Source organism: Eumetopias jubatus, unplaced genomic scaffold (genome assembly GCF_037043125.1).
Source record: "Eumetopias jubatus isolate StellerSeaLion01/CBP00866 unplaced genomic scaffold, mEumJub1_p1.0 scaffold_4, whole genome shotgun sequence".
In the NCBI taxonomy this organism is placed as follows: Eukaryota; Metazoa; Chordata; class Mammalia; order Carnivora; family Otariidae; genus Eumetopias; species Eumetopias jubatus.
The window spans coordinates 168,420,768-168,437,591 of record NW_028274810.1 but is presented as its reverse complement, the minus strand read 5'-3'; the positions used below and the strand labels follow the sequence as shown (position 1 = coordinate 168,437,591).

The following is a 16,824-nucleotide window of genomic DNA, read 5'->3' as shown; positions in this document are numbered from 1 at the left end:
CCCTGAGAGGATGTTGTGTGATGTCAGGAATATACCCTCATGGTAAATAAAACAGCAGGTTTCACAGGATTCTTACTTCTCAGGCTGACCACTGTAGACTCTATAGGGCTAATTCAGTACTTAGATTGCAGAGCACTGGAGTGGGGGTAGCTTGCTTATTTTAAGGGTAAAACTGAAAACATCTAGAAGAATGAGACATTATGTGCCCTTCTGGTAGGTGACAGAAGCAAGTGTCTCCTTGGGTGTTAAGAAGCAATAAGGTAAAAATTATACTAATGAGTTACTTGAAACGGAGCTATTTTCGGTTGCTCAGTTAAGTGGAGACAGATATGCTTTACTTAGTTACCTGTGCTGAGAATGAAAAGGATGTTCTCTTGTGAAAATAAAGGGACCAAACCAGGGAAGATTCCCATGTGGAAGGCTACAGCCATAAGGGAAGCCTCTGATAGTCCTTGAAAAGCTGCTTGGGATTCTTATAGACCTACCAAGCAATAGGCCATCAAGCCTTCAAAATTATATGCCATGGAGTGTGACCATGAAAATGTTATACTGGGAGATTTTTTAAGTGGGAGTTGTCTCTGTCTTGGCCAAACAAACAAACAAACAAACCCCAATAACCTCAGCAAGGTCTTGAATAAATTCCATTATATTGTATTATATTCTCAGTGACTACTACCTTATCAAAGAGGAGAACACTTAAAATCAAGGAATCTTAACAACTTTAAGTTATCAGCCGTAGAACTCTCCCACAGAAACTTGGGTAGAATAAACTAAACACAAGTAGACTTGTTGACTAGTGTTATAGGGTTAACCAGAAGTCAGAGATGAATAAGTATTATTTGAACTAATTTTAGAGAATTGCTTTGACTTCTCTATTTGTATTCTATGACCATTACTTCCCTTTCACACCATCACTGATTGTGGTCTCCCCAGTAAGTTAACTCCTCAGTCAAGGTCTAGTAACTAAATTAAGAGAGCTTTATCACCCCTGGAGTACAGCCACTGTTTCCTCTGTGGACAACCTCATAGAAACTTCTGTCATCCATCCTCACACATTTCAACCTCTGCTTTAAACCTCTCCCCATCATACTACATGAAGGAAACTGGTGAACCACACTTTGGGGGCTTTCGCGTCTGAAACCACCACAATGCACAATGCACCACAGCAATAACCTTCCAGAGGGAAGAAAACACACTGGCTTCCTATTGCCAGGGATCTTGCCCTTCTTATCTCCTCTTTAACCCCTGGGCCAAGCACAGGGCCTGGCAACACCGTAAGCTTTTACAAATACCTGCTAAATGCACGCATGGAAGAAATGAACACTTGAGGGCCCAGTGGGCGTCCGTCCTTTGCTGGCCACTTACATAAAGTCATCCTCACATTCATCCCATACACATGAGCAGTATTATCCTCATTTAATGGAAAACTGATACGCTAAAGTGCTAGGTGACCTGCCCAGAGTAAATAATAGAACCAGGATACAAATCCAGGTTAGCCCAACCCCAAATCCTTAGCCACCACTCCTTTTTCTTAATTATATTGTGAGGCAGTGCAGTGCTCAGGTTCATAGATATCCCCTGTGGGGGCAGGAGGTGGGTGGAGAGTGGTTCCCAGCCAAGTATAATTGGGAAGCCTGTACATTATATTCGGTTTTCAGTGGATATTACTGTATCAAAGGATCCAGAAAGACCTCAAGAACAGGAATCCTGCTAACTTTAAACCTAACAATTTGTTTCCCTAACTGATCCTGCTTTGGAACTCATTCAAGGCTCTCTGTCCCCATCTTTTGCACACAGAAGTGCTGCCCAGAGCAGTGTGGGAAAGGCCACACCACATCATGCTGCCTCCCAAGGCTGCCACTCCAGCACACCATCAAGAGATGCTGGCAATGACAGGCTGTGCTGCTTTGGAAAGATGTCATAGCTCTGGATTCCTTATCCATAATCAGGAAAGTGAAGGTCTTCAGCAAAAGAACCTATAAGGTCCCTTCTAACTTTAAAATTCCCTATTGCCCAACTGCTTCATGCTAAAGTTGCTCAAGTGGATTTTAGAGACAAGAGAATTGTCAGTTTACAAATCAGCTATGTTTTATATATTTTTTTTTTTTTTTTTTTTTTTTTTTTTTTTTTAGAGAGAGAGAGTGCTTGAGAGCAGGGGGTGCAGGGGGGAGGAGCAGAGGGAGAGAGAGACTCCCAAGCAGGCTTTACCCCAGTGTGGACCCCGAGGTGGGGCTTGATCCCACCACCCTAAGATCATGACCTGAGCCGAGACCATGACCTGAGCTGAAATCAAGAGTGGGACACTTAAACAACTGAGGCTCCCAGGCATCCCTGGTTTTACATATTTTTAAATCAGTTGCTTGGAACCCAGAAGCTATTTTCCACGGAAACAATGGCAGATGTGATTGCTAAATCAATCCATGATTATCAAGTCAATCAATAACCCAGGTGAATAGTGCACATACACAATGTAAAATATTAGAAAATTTTACTCAAATATCAACACTTACATAAAAGTGAACAACAGTAAAATCTGTCTTAACTAATGGTACTGAAGAAAATGCAGTTTTAGTGTTATGAAGAGGTACCTGATAAAGTTTCTGGAGGGGTCATACAAATATTTTCCAAAAGTATCAGAAGGTGACTGTACTAGATTAAGACACCTACTTACACTTTAGGATGGATGGCTTCCCTTTGCCTTGATATAAGAATAGTATCAGCCCTATACTTAGTGCTCACCAACCATGATACACAAGTGGAGAAATAAAGAAAAAAGAAAAAAAAAACTTGGAAATGTAGAGAATCAGGTCCTCAGGGAACGATAGGGGATGGTAGAGATGTCATGAAAAATTATTCTCTAAGCAGGTACATGACAGGTAATTATTAAATAGGATAAAGAGGGAGTGGGGATAGCACACATTCAGGAAAAGTGTGCAATTAGTTGTTGGATTATCCAAGATATAGTTCAGGAAATACTACAAGATAACCTTAAATATACTACGTACTACTTCCCCGTAATTGCAGACCTACACTATTTTACGAGCAAATAGAACCTATTCAAATTATTTAACACATATTTAACAGAATACCTGCTAATATATGCCTTTGCTGAGTTCTTTGAATAATTTAAGAAAATGAACACCAGATCGTTACTGTCTCTTTGGTTACATTTCCACTATTTTGCTTATTTGAAACTTCAGACACAGTGGTTTCTAGAACCAGCATGCTTGCCTAATTAAGAATTCATGTTAAGAGTGACATCAGATGAGAACTGTGGGACCCAGACTTGAAGACCCAATAAAAATACTCAACTTAAAAAAAAAAAAAAGAATTCATGTTTGTAGTCAAGGTTCTGGAAGTTAAATCCTCATGCTGTCATGGACCTCTCTCCTTAGCTTCTCCATCTGTAAAATGGGGATAATGATAACACTACCTATCTCATGCAGTTGGGTGGGAATGAACTAAGTTCATGCATGAACAGTGCTTAGAAAAATGTCTGGCATATAGTGTGTACGCAAAAAAATCAGCTATTATTATACTTGCATATACAATCCACATCAAAAATACCTATTAATTTTTCTCTGTATATCATTAAGTAAAAAAATAGGGGATAGAACAGTATGTAGAGTATTCTATTATCTTTAAGGAAAAAAAATAACAGAAAGTATACATACTTGAATGTGGAACAAAAAGGTCTCCAGGGGCAGGTGCTTTGTATATGTTTATAGAAGCAACGTGTATCCTTGGAAAGATACACAAGGAACTCAGCTGAAAAAAACTGGCTACAAGAGACTAAGGGACTTTTATTCTTCTCTGTAAACCCTTCTATACTTCCATAATTTTGTCCCATGCTCATATGTTCTTCTTTAGTAAATTTTAAAAATTCATTAAACTTAAATTTTTGGCTATCAAACTAGGACTAAAATCGATAGCCATCAATCCATCAATCCTACCTTTATTTGAAAGTTAAATCCAAATAAATCATGGGGATGAAAGTTACAGCATAGGGAATAGTCAGTGGTGTTGTGATAGTGGTATATGGTGACAGATAATAACTACATTTGTGGGGAGCACAGCATTAAGTATAGACCTGTCCTCTTACTATGTTGTACACCTGAGACTCATGTAACAGTGTGTATTAACAGTTTCAAAAAAAATACGTAAATAAAATTACCCCCCCAGAAAATAAAAGTTAACCCAAAATTTACCCACTAAACCATTCAATCCAAATTAAATGAGGCACAAATTTGTATGTTCTTTTCTCAACCATCTCTAATTAAAAAATTGTATCAGTAAATGCTGATGTCCTCCAACTTAAGGAAACTTATTCCAGTGATTTATGTTGGTCCCATAGGACGCTTAAAGCTTTACAGAAACAACGAATCAATTAGCTTGTAATAAATGTTTGGGAGGGCTAGTAAAGGAATTTAACTCAATAATATAGTTTAATAATATATGTTTTCTTATTTTGGGTATTTATATACAATCATATGTTAAGTATAAGTGGAAGAAAGAATTACATATTTGAATCCATGTATACTAAAATTGACTCTATACAGCATCCTGCCTTCCAGACAACAACCTGAAAAATTAGTCAAACCAGTAATGAGGCACAAAATGAGAAAATTCTAAAACACTGAATTTTTCACTTTTTGGAAACATAGTCCAAAACTCAAAGATAAGGCAACTCATTTTTATAACATTCCTGACAATATAAAACAAAAAGTGAACTTTATTTTCAAGAATTTTATAATCTCATTAAGGTTCACACTGTTTCCTCTGGGGTGGGGAAAAAAAAGCAAGCAAGCAAATGCCATCAAGACAAACAAACCCAACAACCCCAAACAAACATCTGTTTTGTTTTCTCACATCTTAATAGCCTGACTATTTTAGACACAAATATTTGTTTTGCCGACAAATGTTTCAAAGAATGTTAGTTAAAACTGCTTCAGTAAAAGAGTTTATTTTTGAGCTGAACAAATTGCAAACTTCTCCAAAGTCCACACGGCATCAGTGAAATGAGCAAGTATGGACTAAAGATTTTCAGAATTGCTTACTCAGCAAAACGTAGGCGTCAAGAGGCATGCTGTTGCAAACCTCAGGATCATTTCTACAGTGGACAGATGTAGGCGTGTTTGGTCGTATAGATGTGGCCCAAATTTCCTGCATTTATCAGGCAGACGGCCGGCAGTTTAGTTTTTCATCCTGTCACACTGAATTCCTGTGAGACCTCAGAGTTCCCCTGCAACTTTGGATAAGAATGTTCCCGGTTTTTCAGGCACTTTGCTCTACTTTCGTGTGCCTTGGCAAGGATCAAAGAAGCAGAGGGAACAAATGGTTTCCCATGCATATTGAATTCCCTCTTATACTGATTTTTCCTCTGTCACTTGAAATTCAATATTGGCAAGATTCCTGTACATCACCTTAACCAGTAAATCGTCTGCATGCAGTCAGAGCATGAAAAGGTAGATTTCAACGTCTACCTTTTGGTAAGAATTCGAATGAACAAATCCTTTGAAAACCTGACTTTTTATAGTACCCGTGCTAAAACTCATTCCTGATGAACAAATAATTAGCTTTATTTTGCATTCACCTAAAGTGTTTTATCTACCATTTACTCTTTTCTCATGGCTTTATAGTATTTCAAAAATACAATTATACATGACTAGTTATACATGACTAGTCCTTTCACAAAAATTTGGCCTCAAAATTCTCAATTAACTCAATAATACTTATTATTTATTGAGCATTTAAGAGCTATGTACCTCATTTTCCTCATCTGTAAAATGGGGACAAATAGTACCTACACCTCATGGGTGTGTTATAAGATTACATGTAATATAAAGCTCTAAAAACATCACTTACATTTTTATCATGTATTATTTTTGATAGCTGTCATAATTATTAGATGTTCTAAGAGATTTTTGACAAAAAATATGTGTTCAATCCAAATTATTTAAGCACAGTACAGTAAATGAATTACAAATAAGCTCATTTTTTTTTTTAATTTATTTGACAGAGAGAGACACAGCGAGAGAGGGAACACAAGCAGGGGGAGTGGGAGAGGGAGAAGCAGGCTTCCCGCGGAGCAGGGAGCCCAATGCGGGGCTCGATCCCAGGACCCTGGGATCATGACCTGAGCCGAAGCCAGACGCTTAACGACTGAACCACTCAGGCGCCCCAAGCTCATTTTTTTTTAAAGATTTTATTTGTTCATTTGACAGAGAGAGAGAAAGAGAGCATGAGCGAGAGCAGGAACACAAGCAGGGGGAGTTGGAGAGGGAGAAACAGGCTTCCCGATGAGCAGGGAGCCCGATGCAGGGCTCAATCCCAGGACCTTGGGATCAGGACCCGAGCCGAAGGCAGATGCTTAAGGACTGAGCCATCTAGGCACAGTAGAAGTTTGTATTTTGATCATACATAGAGAAGTCATATGGTAAAGAAAAATATTTGTAAAAGAATGGCTTAAGTACTCTTCTAAGAAAGTCAATTTAGAAAATTCCTTCATGACAATTACTCTCAAGTGGTGGTTAAATAATTTTTATCACTTTTTTGAAAAAATGTATTTGGTTATGTTGCTAATAATATACCTTAAAATTTCAGTGTTTAATATAAGAAAATAACATATTCATCACATGTAGGTGGCTAAGAGATGATAATATGTGAATTCAGATACTATCACAAAAGGAAAACATCCTAAAATGCCTTTTTCTTTTTTTCTTACCTCTGTTTTTGAACATAAAAGAAAACCATTTACTTTGTAAAGAATTATTTTAAAAAAGAAATTTAAAATTAAACCCATCACTTAAAACTTCAAGTAACCATAGATTTAACTGTGATAACGTCTTACAAGTCTTAGAATTGACTAAAAAAAGAGTTGACTTTGATCAAAATTTTCTCTTATGGATAGTGGGATTTGAATTTACCATAGAATACTCTTCTTCTCAGAAACTAAACACATTCTCTGACAACAGAAAGCCCTTTAACTGGGAAGATGTGAATAATTGCACAGCTGTCACAAATGATACATACATCAAGTCTCTAATATTTTTCTCCAATAAAACGTTTATAAATATATACCTCTTCAAAATGGAGGGTTTTGATGATAATGGAAAGAAAAATATTTTGAACTAAATAAAAATAAATAGAAATATTAAATTTTGTGGGATGCAACAAAAGCAATATTTAGAGGAAACTTGATAGCACTTAGTGCATGTATTGGGAGGGAAGAAAGATTTAAAATTAACAATCTAAGCTTCAAGCCTTAGGAAACTAGAAAAAGAGGACCAAGTTAAATCAAAAGAAAGCAGAAGAAATAATAAAAGTCAGAAAGTCAATGAAATTGAAAACTGGAAAACGATAAAGGAAAATCAAAGAAATGGAAAGTTGGTTCCTGAAAAGATCAATAAAATTGATAAATCTCCAGCTAGGCTAACCAAGGCACACACACACACACACACACAAAAAGGAAGACACAAATCATTAATATCAGAAGTGAAAAAGGCCATCACATGCAATCCCATGGACATTAAATGGATAATAAAGGAATATTATAAAGAACTCTATGCCCACCAATTATATAACCTATATGGTATGAACCATTTCTTGAAAGACAATCTACTCACACAAGAAGAAATAGATAATTTGAATAGGTTTATATCTATTAAAGAAATTTAACCAATAATCCATCTTCCAAAACAGAAAGCACTAGGCCTAGAGGGGTTCACTGGTGAATTCTACCAAATAGGAGATAAATGATACTAATTCTTTACAATCTGTTCCAGAAAATAGAAGCAGAAAAAACATTTCCTAACTTAGTCTATGAGGTCATTATTACCCTAATACCCAAACCAGACAAAGACATTATAAGAAATGAAAACCACAGACCAATATATCTCATGAACATAGATGCAAAGATTCTTAAAATATTAGCAAAACTGAATCCAACAATGTATAAAGAGATTGATACACCATGACCAAGTGGGATTTATTCCAGGTAGGAAAAGCTGGTTCCACATTTGAAAATCACTTAATATAATTCATCACATCAACAGGCTACAGAAGACAAATCATATGATCCTATCAACAGTCAGAGAAAAAGCACTGGAAACAATCCAACACCCATTCATGATACAAACTCTCAGCAACCTAGGGACAGGGATAAAAAATATCTACAAAGAATGTGTAGCAACATCACACTTAATGGTGAGAAACCAGAAGTTTTCTCCCTAAGATCACAGGAACAAGACAAGGATGTCTCCTCACCACTCCTGTTCAACACTGTACTGAATGTCCTGGCTAATGCAGTAAGATAAGTAAACAAATAATATTCAGAGTAGGAAAAAAGACATAAATCTTTGTTCACAAATGACATAACTGTCCACGTAAAAAAAAAAAAAAAAACCAAAGAATCAACATGAAAAACTTCTGGAACTAATAAGTGATTATAGCTAAGTTTCAGGATACAAGGATAATATACAAAAGTCAATTGCTTTTCTAGATACCAGCAATGAGCAATTGCAATTTTAATTTAAAAATCACATGATTTGATTAGCACCAAAAAAGAAAGATAGATCTAAAAAATATGTACAAAATCTATATGAGGAAAACTATAGGACTCTGATGAAAAAAATAAAAAAGTAAGTTAGTGGAGAGATAGTCCATGTACATACATGGATAGGAAGATTCAATACTGTCAAGATTCAATATTGTCAGTTCTTCCCAACTTGATCTATAGATTCAGTGCAATTCTAAACCAAATCCAAGTAAGTTACTTGGTGGATACTGATAAGCTGATTCTAAAGTTTACGTGGGAAGGCAAAAGACCCAGAATAGCCAACACTATATTGAAGAACAGAGGAGTGATACTACCCAACTTAAAGAATTATTATACAAAGTTACAATAATCAAGACAATGTGGTATTAGGAAAAAAAAAGATAAATAGATCAATGAAAGAGAACAGAGAGCCCAGAAATAGATCCATACAAAGTTAGCCAACTGATCTCTGACAAGGAAGTAAAGGTAATTCAATGGAACAAAAGATAGGCTTATCGACAAATGGTGCTATGACTGGGCATCCCCGTGCAAAAATCAATAAACAAATAAATACATGAATAGGAATCTAGAAGCTGACTTATACTTTTCACAAAAATTAACTCAAAAAGGATCAGAGACCTAAATTGAAATGGCAAAACTATGAAACTTTTAGATCATTACATAGGAAAAAACCTAGGTGACCTTGGGTTGGGTTTGGCAATGAGTTTCTAGATAAAAAACCAAAAGCATATTCCATGAAAGAGAAAAACTGCTAAGATGGACTTCATTCAAATTGAAAACTTCTGCTCTTTGAAAGATACTGTTCAGAGATTAAAAAGGCAACCCATAGACTGGGAGAAAGTATTTGCAAAACTTATCTGATAAAGGACTTGTATCCAAAATATACAAGAACTCTTAAAACGCAACAATAAGAAAAAAAGCTCATTAAAAAGTGGGCACAAGATTTGAACAGGCACCTTACCAAAGAAGATATACAGAGCAAATAAGGATATGAAAACATACCCCACATAATATTAGGGAAATGCAAATTAAGACAACTAGATATTGCTACACACCTATCAGAATGGGCAAAATCTGAAATATTGACAATACCAAACGCTGACGAGGCTGTGGAGCAACAGGATTCTCATTCATTACTTACTGGATCACAAAGTGGTATAGCACTTTGGAAGACAATTTGGCAATTCCTTATAAAATTAACATACTCTTACAATTCAGTGATCACACTGCTGGGTTTTTACCACCCAAGTGATCTGAAAACTTATATCTATACAAAAAAAAGCTGAGCACAAATATTTAGTAGCTTTATTTATAATTGCCAGGTAGAAGCAACCGAGATGGCCTTCGATGATAAGGGAGGAGGCTAGCATTGCCAGTTGAAGAGTAGGTATGATTTTCTTGAGCCCAATAAGTATTACAATATTGCTAAATAAACAGATAAACCTCACCATATTTCCCAAGGTAGATGAATACTTAAGTATTTCCAGATGATGTAACTTTTATTAAGATAGTCAAAACATGAATAACAAATTTATTTTTTATAAAGATTTATTTATTTATTTATTTATTTAAAGAGAGAGAGCGTGCATGTGCACAAGCCGGCATGGGGGTGGGGGGAAGACAAAGGGAGAGGGACAATCTCCAGTAGACTCCCCATTGAGCATGGAGCCCGACGCAGGGCTCAATCCCACGACCCTGAGATCATGACCTGAGCCGCACTCAAGAGTTGGACACTTAACTAAGCCACCCAGGTGCCCCAAACTCATTTTTAAAAATGAATGCAAAGGATTTAAATGGCTAATAGATTTTAAAAGTTCTCATTACGAGAGAAAAAATCTGCAACTACATACGCTAGATGTTAACTAGACTCACTATGGTGATCATTTCACAATACATAACAAATAGCAAATCATGTTGCACACCTGAAACTAATATAATGTTAAATATCAATTATATCTCAATAAAAGACAAAAAAGGTGTTTTTACTTTTTAAAATGAATTAAAATTTTGATATTAAACTTTTGTGTTCAAGTTATGTTATTTTTAATGTATTATCCATATCTACTCAAGGAGAATATAACTTTCAATATTTAATTATAAACACATTAAAATAATTTTTGAACTTAAGATTCATGAGGAGGTACATATTTATAAGTAATACTGCAAAATACCATGGACTTAAAAGATAGCTATTCTTCATAACTTTAAAAATGCATAATACCAAATGATGAGTCCTTATATGTTTGGCCTGAAAAATCCTTGCAAGATTATCTTTATATGTTCATTATGACATAACAATTCCATGAACAAGAACAGATATTATAAAGTATGGGAGGAGAGCCACATATACTGTGTATTCATTCTGTACTGTATAATTCCTTGAAACTGAAAGGCAGAAACCTGGCCATACATAAGATCAGATCATAACTAGAATCTAATTTTCCAATGTAGAAAATAACTGACTTTAAACCTAATAGACTATTAAAATTAAAAGAAAAAAAATCTGAAATGATTTCAACAAAATAGACATGATTTTAACCATTTTTTTATTTCTATAGTAAAACAAAAACATTAGGTTATATGTTATAAATCCTTCCTTCTAATTCTTTAATGATTTTGTGGACTCTATCATTCAAAAGTTCCTTTTCATCAAAGACCAGTCTACAATCTTATATGTGACTAATAAGAAAGGAAAATTAACACCAAAAGACTTAGGCTGAATCCAGTCATACTGCAAATGTAAACAAACAAACAAATCAAAAGCCCCAAAACCAGACTAACTCTTCCTTGAATTTCTCAAGTAATCCACATTTCTTTTTAATGTGGAAACTCACTGAACTTTCCACTTCTAACTACATAAGGAAGGCTGATCCATACATTTATTTTAGTGGGAAGTGGTAAATATAAGAAACCTGAAAAATATTATTTTCTCCCCAGTTCAATTCATTCCGATTCTGCAGCCATAAAGATACTGAAATTGAAATGAGTACCTGAAACACTAAGCATTTATTCAAATAAAATCTAAAATAAATCATTTAATCTTAAAATCATATAGACATTTTGAAAATCGTACTTTTGCATTGTTTCCTATGGGACTTGGCTTTGTGCTTAGTCCTCCCCACTCTTTCACATGGCACCCCTTTGATAAATAAAATGCACTTAAAATAATGGCATGTTTCAGAGACTAACTTTTCTGATATGCCTAAGTTGGTATTTTTTAGAAAGTGCTAATCAACCTTAATTTTAAAAACATGATTAAGTCTTCACTACTTTGTACTGTACTCTTCACAATCAAAATGTCACGATGAAGTAAGTAAAATTACTCTGCTATTCTATTTCAAAGCTCCTTTTAGTCCGCAAGAAGTTGGCATGGCCCAGATGGTTCATATGAAAACATGAGATCTCCCTAAAATTGGGACAAGCCATTATCTTTCCTCATGATGCCTATATGAAATGAATGGAAATAGAGAGGAAAATTCTATAACAGCTTCTACAAATCCAATTTTTGACAGCAATTATATAGTTGTTAAATCTAAAAGACATTTATATTAGATTCTGTGAATACTGTATTTATACATGTGAACTGAGTGAAAAATATATCAAGCTAGTTTTTAAAGAATAAAGGTAAATGGATTATAATCATCAAAGATTAAAATGTATGGAGTTGAGCTGTGCAGAAATAGTATTTGTAGTTCATTGGAATAGAAGTTTAGGAATAACTTCTGCTCTAGAACAAAATAGTGTTCACCTACATTTAAGAAAAAATGTGAAACACTAAAAACCCAAAGGAGATTTTTTTTTATGGGGGACATCTGCTAATATTTGCAAGATAAACCTATAGTCAAGATTGAAATTAGCACCTGTTCCATAAAATTTGTTTTCATGATGTAGGATAACCAACTAGAATTAACACACTATGATCACAATTTCATAGAAGTGTGTTTCAGTGTAAGACCATTTTAACCTGGCTTGCAACAAAGAGTGGGCTTTGGCTCTAAAAATAAAAGGCAAAAGGAAGCAAACTCTGATTGTTTGCGGATAATAGCTCACCTCATAATCCATGAAAGGAGGGACTACATTTTTAATAAGACAAAGGTGAGAAGTGCAAGAGAAAATATAAGAAATATAGGTAAAGACCAATTCAGGAAATTAAGCATACAATATTAAGAGTTTCAGAGAAAAACTAAAGGAGGGAAAGAAATGTCAAAGACTTGGTAGGAAAATTTCCAGAGATGGAGAGATTTTCATTGGAAAGGGCCTATCGAGGGTTGTGCAGAAGTATGAAAATTCTCATGCCCAGTTACAAAATTCAGAGTAGGCCATGAGTGGGAGGGTGAGCCAGAGGAATCACTGTTTTCCATTATTAACTCTGATATTTTTTTGATTTTGGAGAAACAGTAAATATTTAATGATAATAAACATTGAATTCGAGGTAATATTAGTTTTCATATTCAACATGTGGGCAAATATTTATAATTATAGTTAATAATTATAGCTCAATATTTATAATTATGTATCTAAAACACTATCTCCTGAAAATTGAGTATATTTACAACTAAATAAAACCTCAATTTCAAGGTCTTTTGAAGTTACATAATTTATACTAAAATTTTTCAGCAAATAAAAATAAATAAAGTTAATGCCGCAATCCTGCTCTTTGACTTACATTTAGGCTGCGCCAAAACTTGCCAAAACTGTGAAACCACCACATGAATATAGGACTGTAGAAAAATGCATTTAAACTACCAGGAATCTAGCCTGCAGGACTAATAAAGTGCACATAATTACCTGCTGCAGGATCTGTAACTGCTTGGCTGGTGATGCCAGATGGTGGCTCTTGAAGCTGGTAAGTGGCATTTGTGGACGGCGTGGTCGGACTGGTGCTGCTGCTTGTCATATAATGGGCTGGATACGGTGAGCTATTGTAATACTGTGCGTACTGACCCTGGCCAAAACTCGGATAAGATGGATAGTCCTACCAAATCAAACCATACAAGAGTAATCCGTCAGAATGTTGCTGCTTATTTCTCACTTTTCAAAGTATAACTATATTTGTGTTTCTGGGTCTTTGAATTCCCAAAGTATACACTGACGGAAATGCCCAGACTTGCAAACAAATTTTATGTAAGATCAGATACACTCTTCCTTGTCTTCTATCCCATGATGCATGACTAGGTAAAATTAAATGAATCCGAAAACCAAATGCTCACCATGGAAGACTGCTAAAGAGATTTTTAAAATAAAAAATATATATATTTTAAAAGGCTTAGGTAAGCTGTCACAGTATAATATAAACAGATCTTTCTTTATATAAGAAAATCATCTGTTGCATTTAAAAAAAAATTCTGAAGTTAAACTGGCTTTTAAAATTACCTGCTGTGAACTATTAAATCCAGAGGAATTTGTGAGTGAATTATTTCCTGTATATAATCCTGATGATGTTGTAAAACTGCTACCTAAAACAAAATGAAAAGAAATATGGTTGACGAAGCTATGCAGAATAATGTACCCATAAGAAATCATTATTTAGATAAAACAGAGTTGAAATTCATTGCAAATGCATTTGGTTTATCTTCAAAACCAGAATCCACTGCCATGACCAAAAATTGTGTTTTCTTAAAGTCGTTGACAATTTTCACCATATTGCAAAGCACTAAAGAGTAGAGAGATTGAAATTTCTGAGGGCATGAGTAACTCATATAAAATTATGGGCAAAAATATACATTTGTGCAAAAAATATTAGACACTGGGCTTTCCATTTCAATTTGTAAAACACCAGGATTTTTTCATATCTTTACATTAAATAGGCTTAATGAAAAATGATGGACCTGATTAAAGGATCTTTAAAGTTCTTACAAGCTCAAAAACTACAATGCTACTTTCAAATACTTTCAGACTTGTGCTGTTCACTATAATGGCCCATTGAAAAAGCCGATCATTTCAATTTCACAGAAGGATAAATGGCAGCCCTTGAAGTATTTGATAAGACAAGGCCCAGAGAGGAACATGATCAATGTTTTATGTATTACATGTGCTCTCTAGGTAACATTCTATGTGCTGAATGTCTACATGGGTTCAACAATAAATAGCAGCCACTGTGCAGGATACAAACATAAAAGCAATCTCCGTTCCCTCCCTTGTTTTATTTATTTATTGTTAAACTACTCAAAGCAACACTTTTATTTTATTTATTTATTTTTTTGAGAGAGAGAGCGTTTTGTGCATGTGAGTGGTGGGGAGAGAGAGAGGGAGAACCTTAAGCAGGCGGAATAACCGTGCCCAGCCCTGAGTCTGACGCAGGGCTCGATCCCAGGATCCTGAGATTATAATCTGAGCTGAAATCAAGAGTCCAAAGCTTAACCAACTGAGCCACCCTGGCGCCCCAACAAGATACTATTTCTGATAATCATATTAGCAAAGGTTTTTGAAAATATCAGGGATTGGCAAATCTGTAAACCATGGCATTCATATGCTACAAAGTGGGATTTAAATATACACAAACTTTCTGGTTGGGCTGTTTGGTCAATGATTAAATAACTTCCAGCCAGCAATTTTATTGCCAAACATTTGCTCTGAGAAAAAAAAAAATATGTGGATTTATACAAAGAGATAGCAAAGATGTTCTTCAGCGTTGTTTCTAATAACAAAACATAGAAAGCATTCCCAAGTCCTTAATAGGTGTTATTCAGAAAATGGAATACTATGAAGACACTGAAGTGGTATTACAATGATGTTTAATTATATGGAAACATTTTTCATATTATTTTGCTAGAGTAAAAATGAAAACAAGGAAAATGTTTTGGTGATTTCATCAGAAATATTTTTAAAAGTATAAAATGTTTTTAAAAAGCACAAAAATCTCAGGAACGTTATCTATGGAAGAGCACAACCATTGGTCACATAATATTCATGAAGCCAAGGCGCATTTTAAACTTTTCTACTCAGAAGCTGTGTTGCTTCTATAAACAGAAAAAACCTTTTTTATTAATTAAAATTTTATGTCAAATGAATGGTATGAGCAATAAATGTGTTGGCAGTTCAAGGAGACCGTCTTCACTGTGAACTAGCTACTCACAGATGTCTTCAGGTATGATGCAGGGGTTAATACATGCCAATTATTTATTTGCTACTCCTCAACATTTAAGTATCACCTTAAGAGTCAGAAAACCGGGTTTCCAGTCATCACTTATGAGCTATTTGGACTTTGGACAGATCACCTAACCACCCTAAGGTCTAATTTCCCTATCCGTGAAAACTCTACTTCATAAGGTTCTTCAGCAGATCAAATGAGGTAATGTTTTGGAAAGCACGATGCACAATCTACAGTACCACACAAATGTTAGGAGCTGTTATTGTTTATCTCAGTAAACATTTCTAAAATTCTCCACTGCATTTACGTATCTTTTCTCTCTTTCTACTTTCCCAAACTAGATAAATCTATCTCTTTGCATATCTAAAATTCTTTTCCTACTTACTTATCAAACATCTCTGAACTTTGAAAACCTGATCCAAGGCTTTGTTATTTTTATTAAGGGAAACTATTTCCTAAGATAGTTTCAAATTTAATTATCACAGACTCATATTTGAGGTTTCTTTATTTGTGCCTTTCAGGAATACCAACTGTCCAAAGTTTCTATAACATCCATCACAGATACGCAGAGAGCTCTCACACTCCCAATAGTTATTCCGCCACGAAAATTGGGGCCTCCGACAAGCTCCCCATATTACTGTCATTTGCATGTGGCAATCACAAACTTTTAAACATATACTAAGTGCTGGACTCATGGTGATAATTACATGGGAATAAAACGATGACTAAGAATGGTTTGGGACCTCACAGGGCTTGCCAGGATGACATCAGTTTTGTTTTTTTAAGCATTGGACCTCAGGGGCATGTGACCCACTCTGTATTTATTAGTGAACAATTAATATTGATATTTTATATGTAAAGCAAACTTACACTGAGCATTTTAAATATGTCTTGTAAAATAAAATTTAAATTTCTTTTGGTTAAGAGTGTGAGATCAATACTTTTTTAAACTTTATTATAAACATTTAATAGGAAACATTACTTTGGGTTATGACTTGTTACTTTCATTTAAAACTGCACATTTCTAGGTTATGACTTGCTACTTTCATTTATACTGCACATTTTTGAACAATAAATCCTGACCTCAATAATCCCTACCCACCAAGAAAATGAGTAAGATATAGAAAATATATTTTAAAAATGCGTGTTTTCATTCCATAAGTTATTCCCTGGAACA

General features: G+C 34.9%; 1 protein-coding gene across 1 annotated transcript in view; it reads right to left on the bottom strand.

The window, feature by feature from the left end:
• Positions 1-16,824, bottom strand: part of EYA1 (EYA transcriptional coactivator and phosphatase 1) — a 167,940-nt gene that overhangs the window by 91,294 nt on the left and 59,822 nt on the right. Inside the window, exons 8-9 of the mRNA XM_088023133.1 lie at positions 13,931-14,013; positions 13,346-13,532 (exon numbers count right to left, since the gene is read on the bottom strand). Of these exons, the coding sequence (XP_087879259.1) occupies positions 13,346-13,532; positions 13,931-14,013 (270 nt within the window). The remainder of the gene's footprint in view (positions 1-13,345; positions 13,533-13,930; positions 14,014-16,824) is intronic.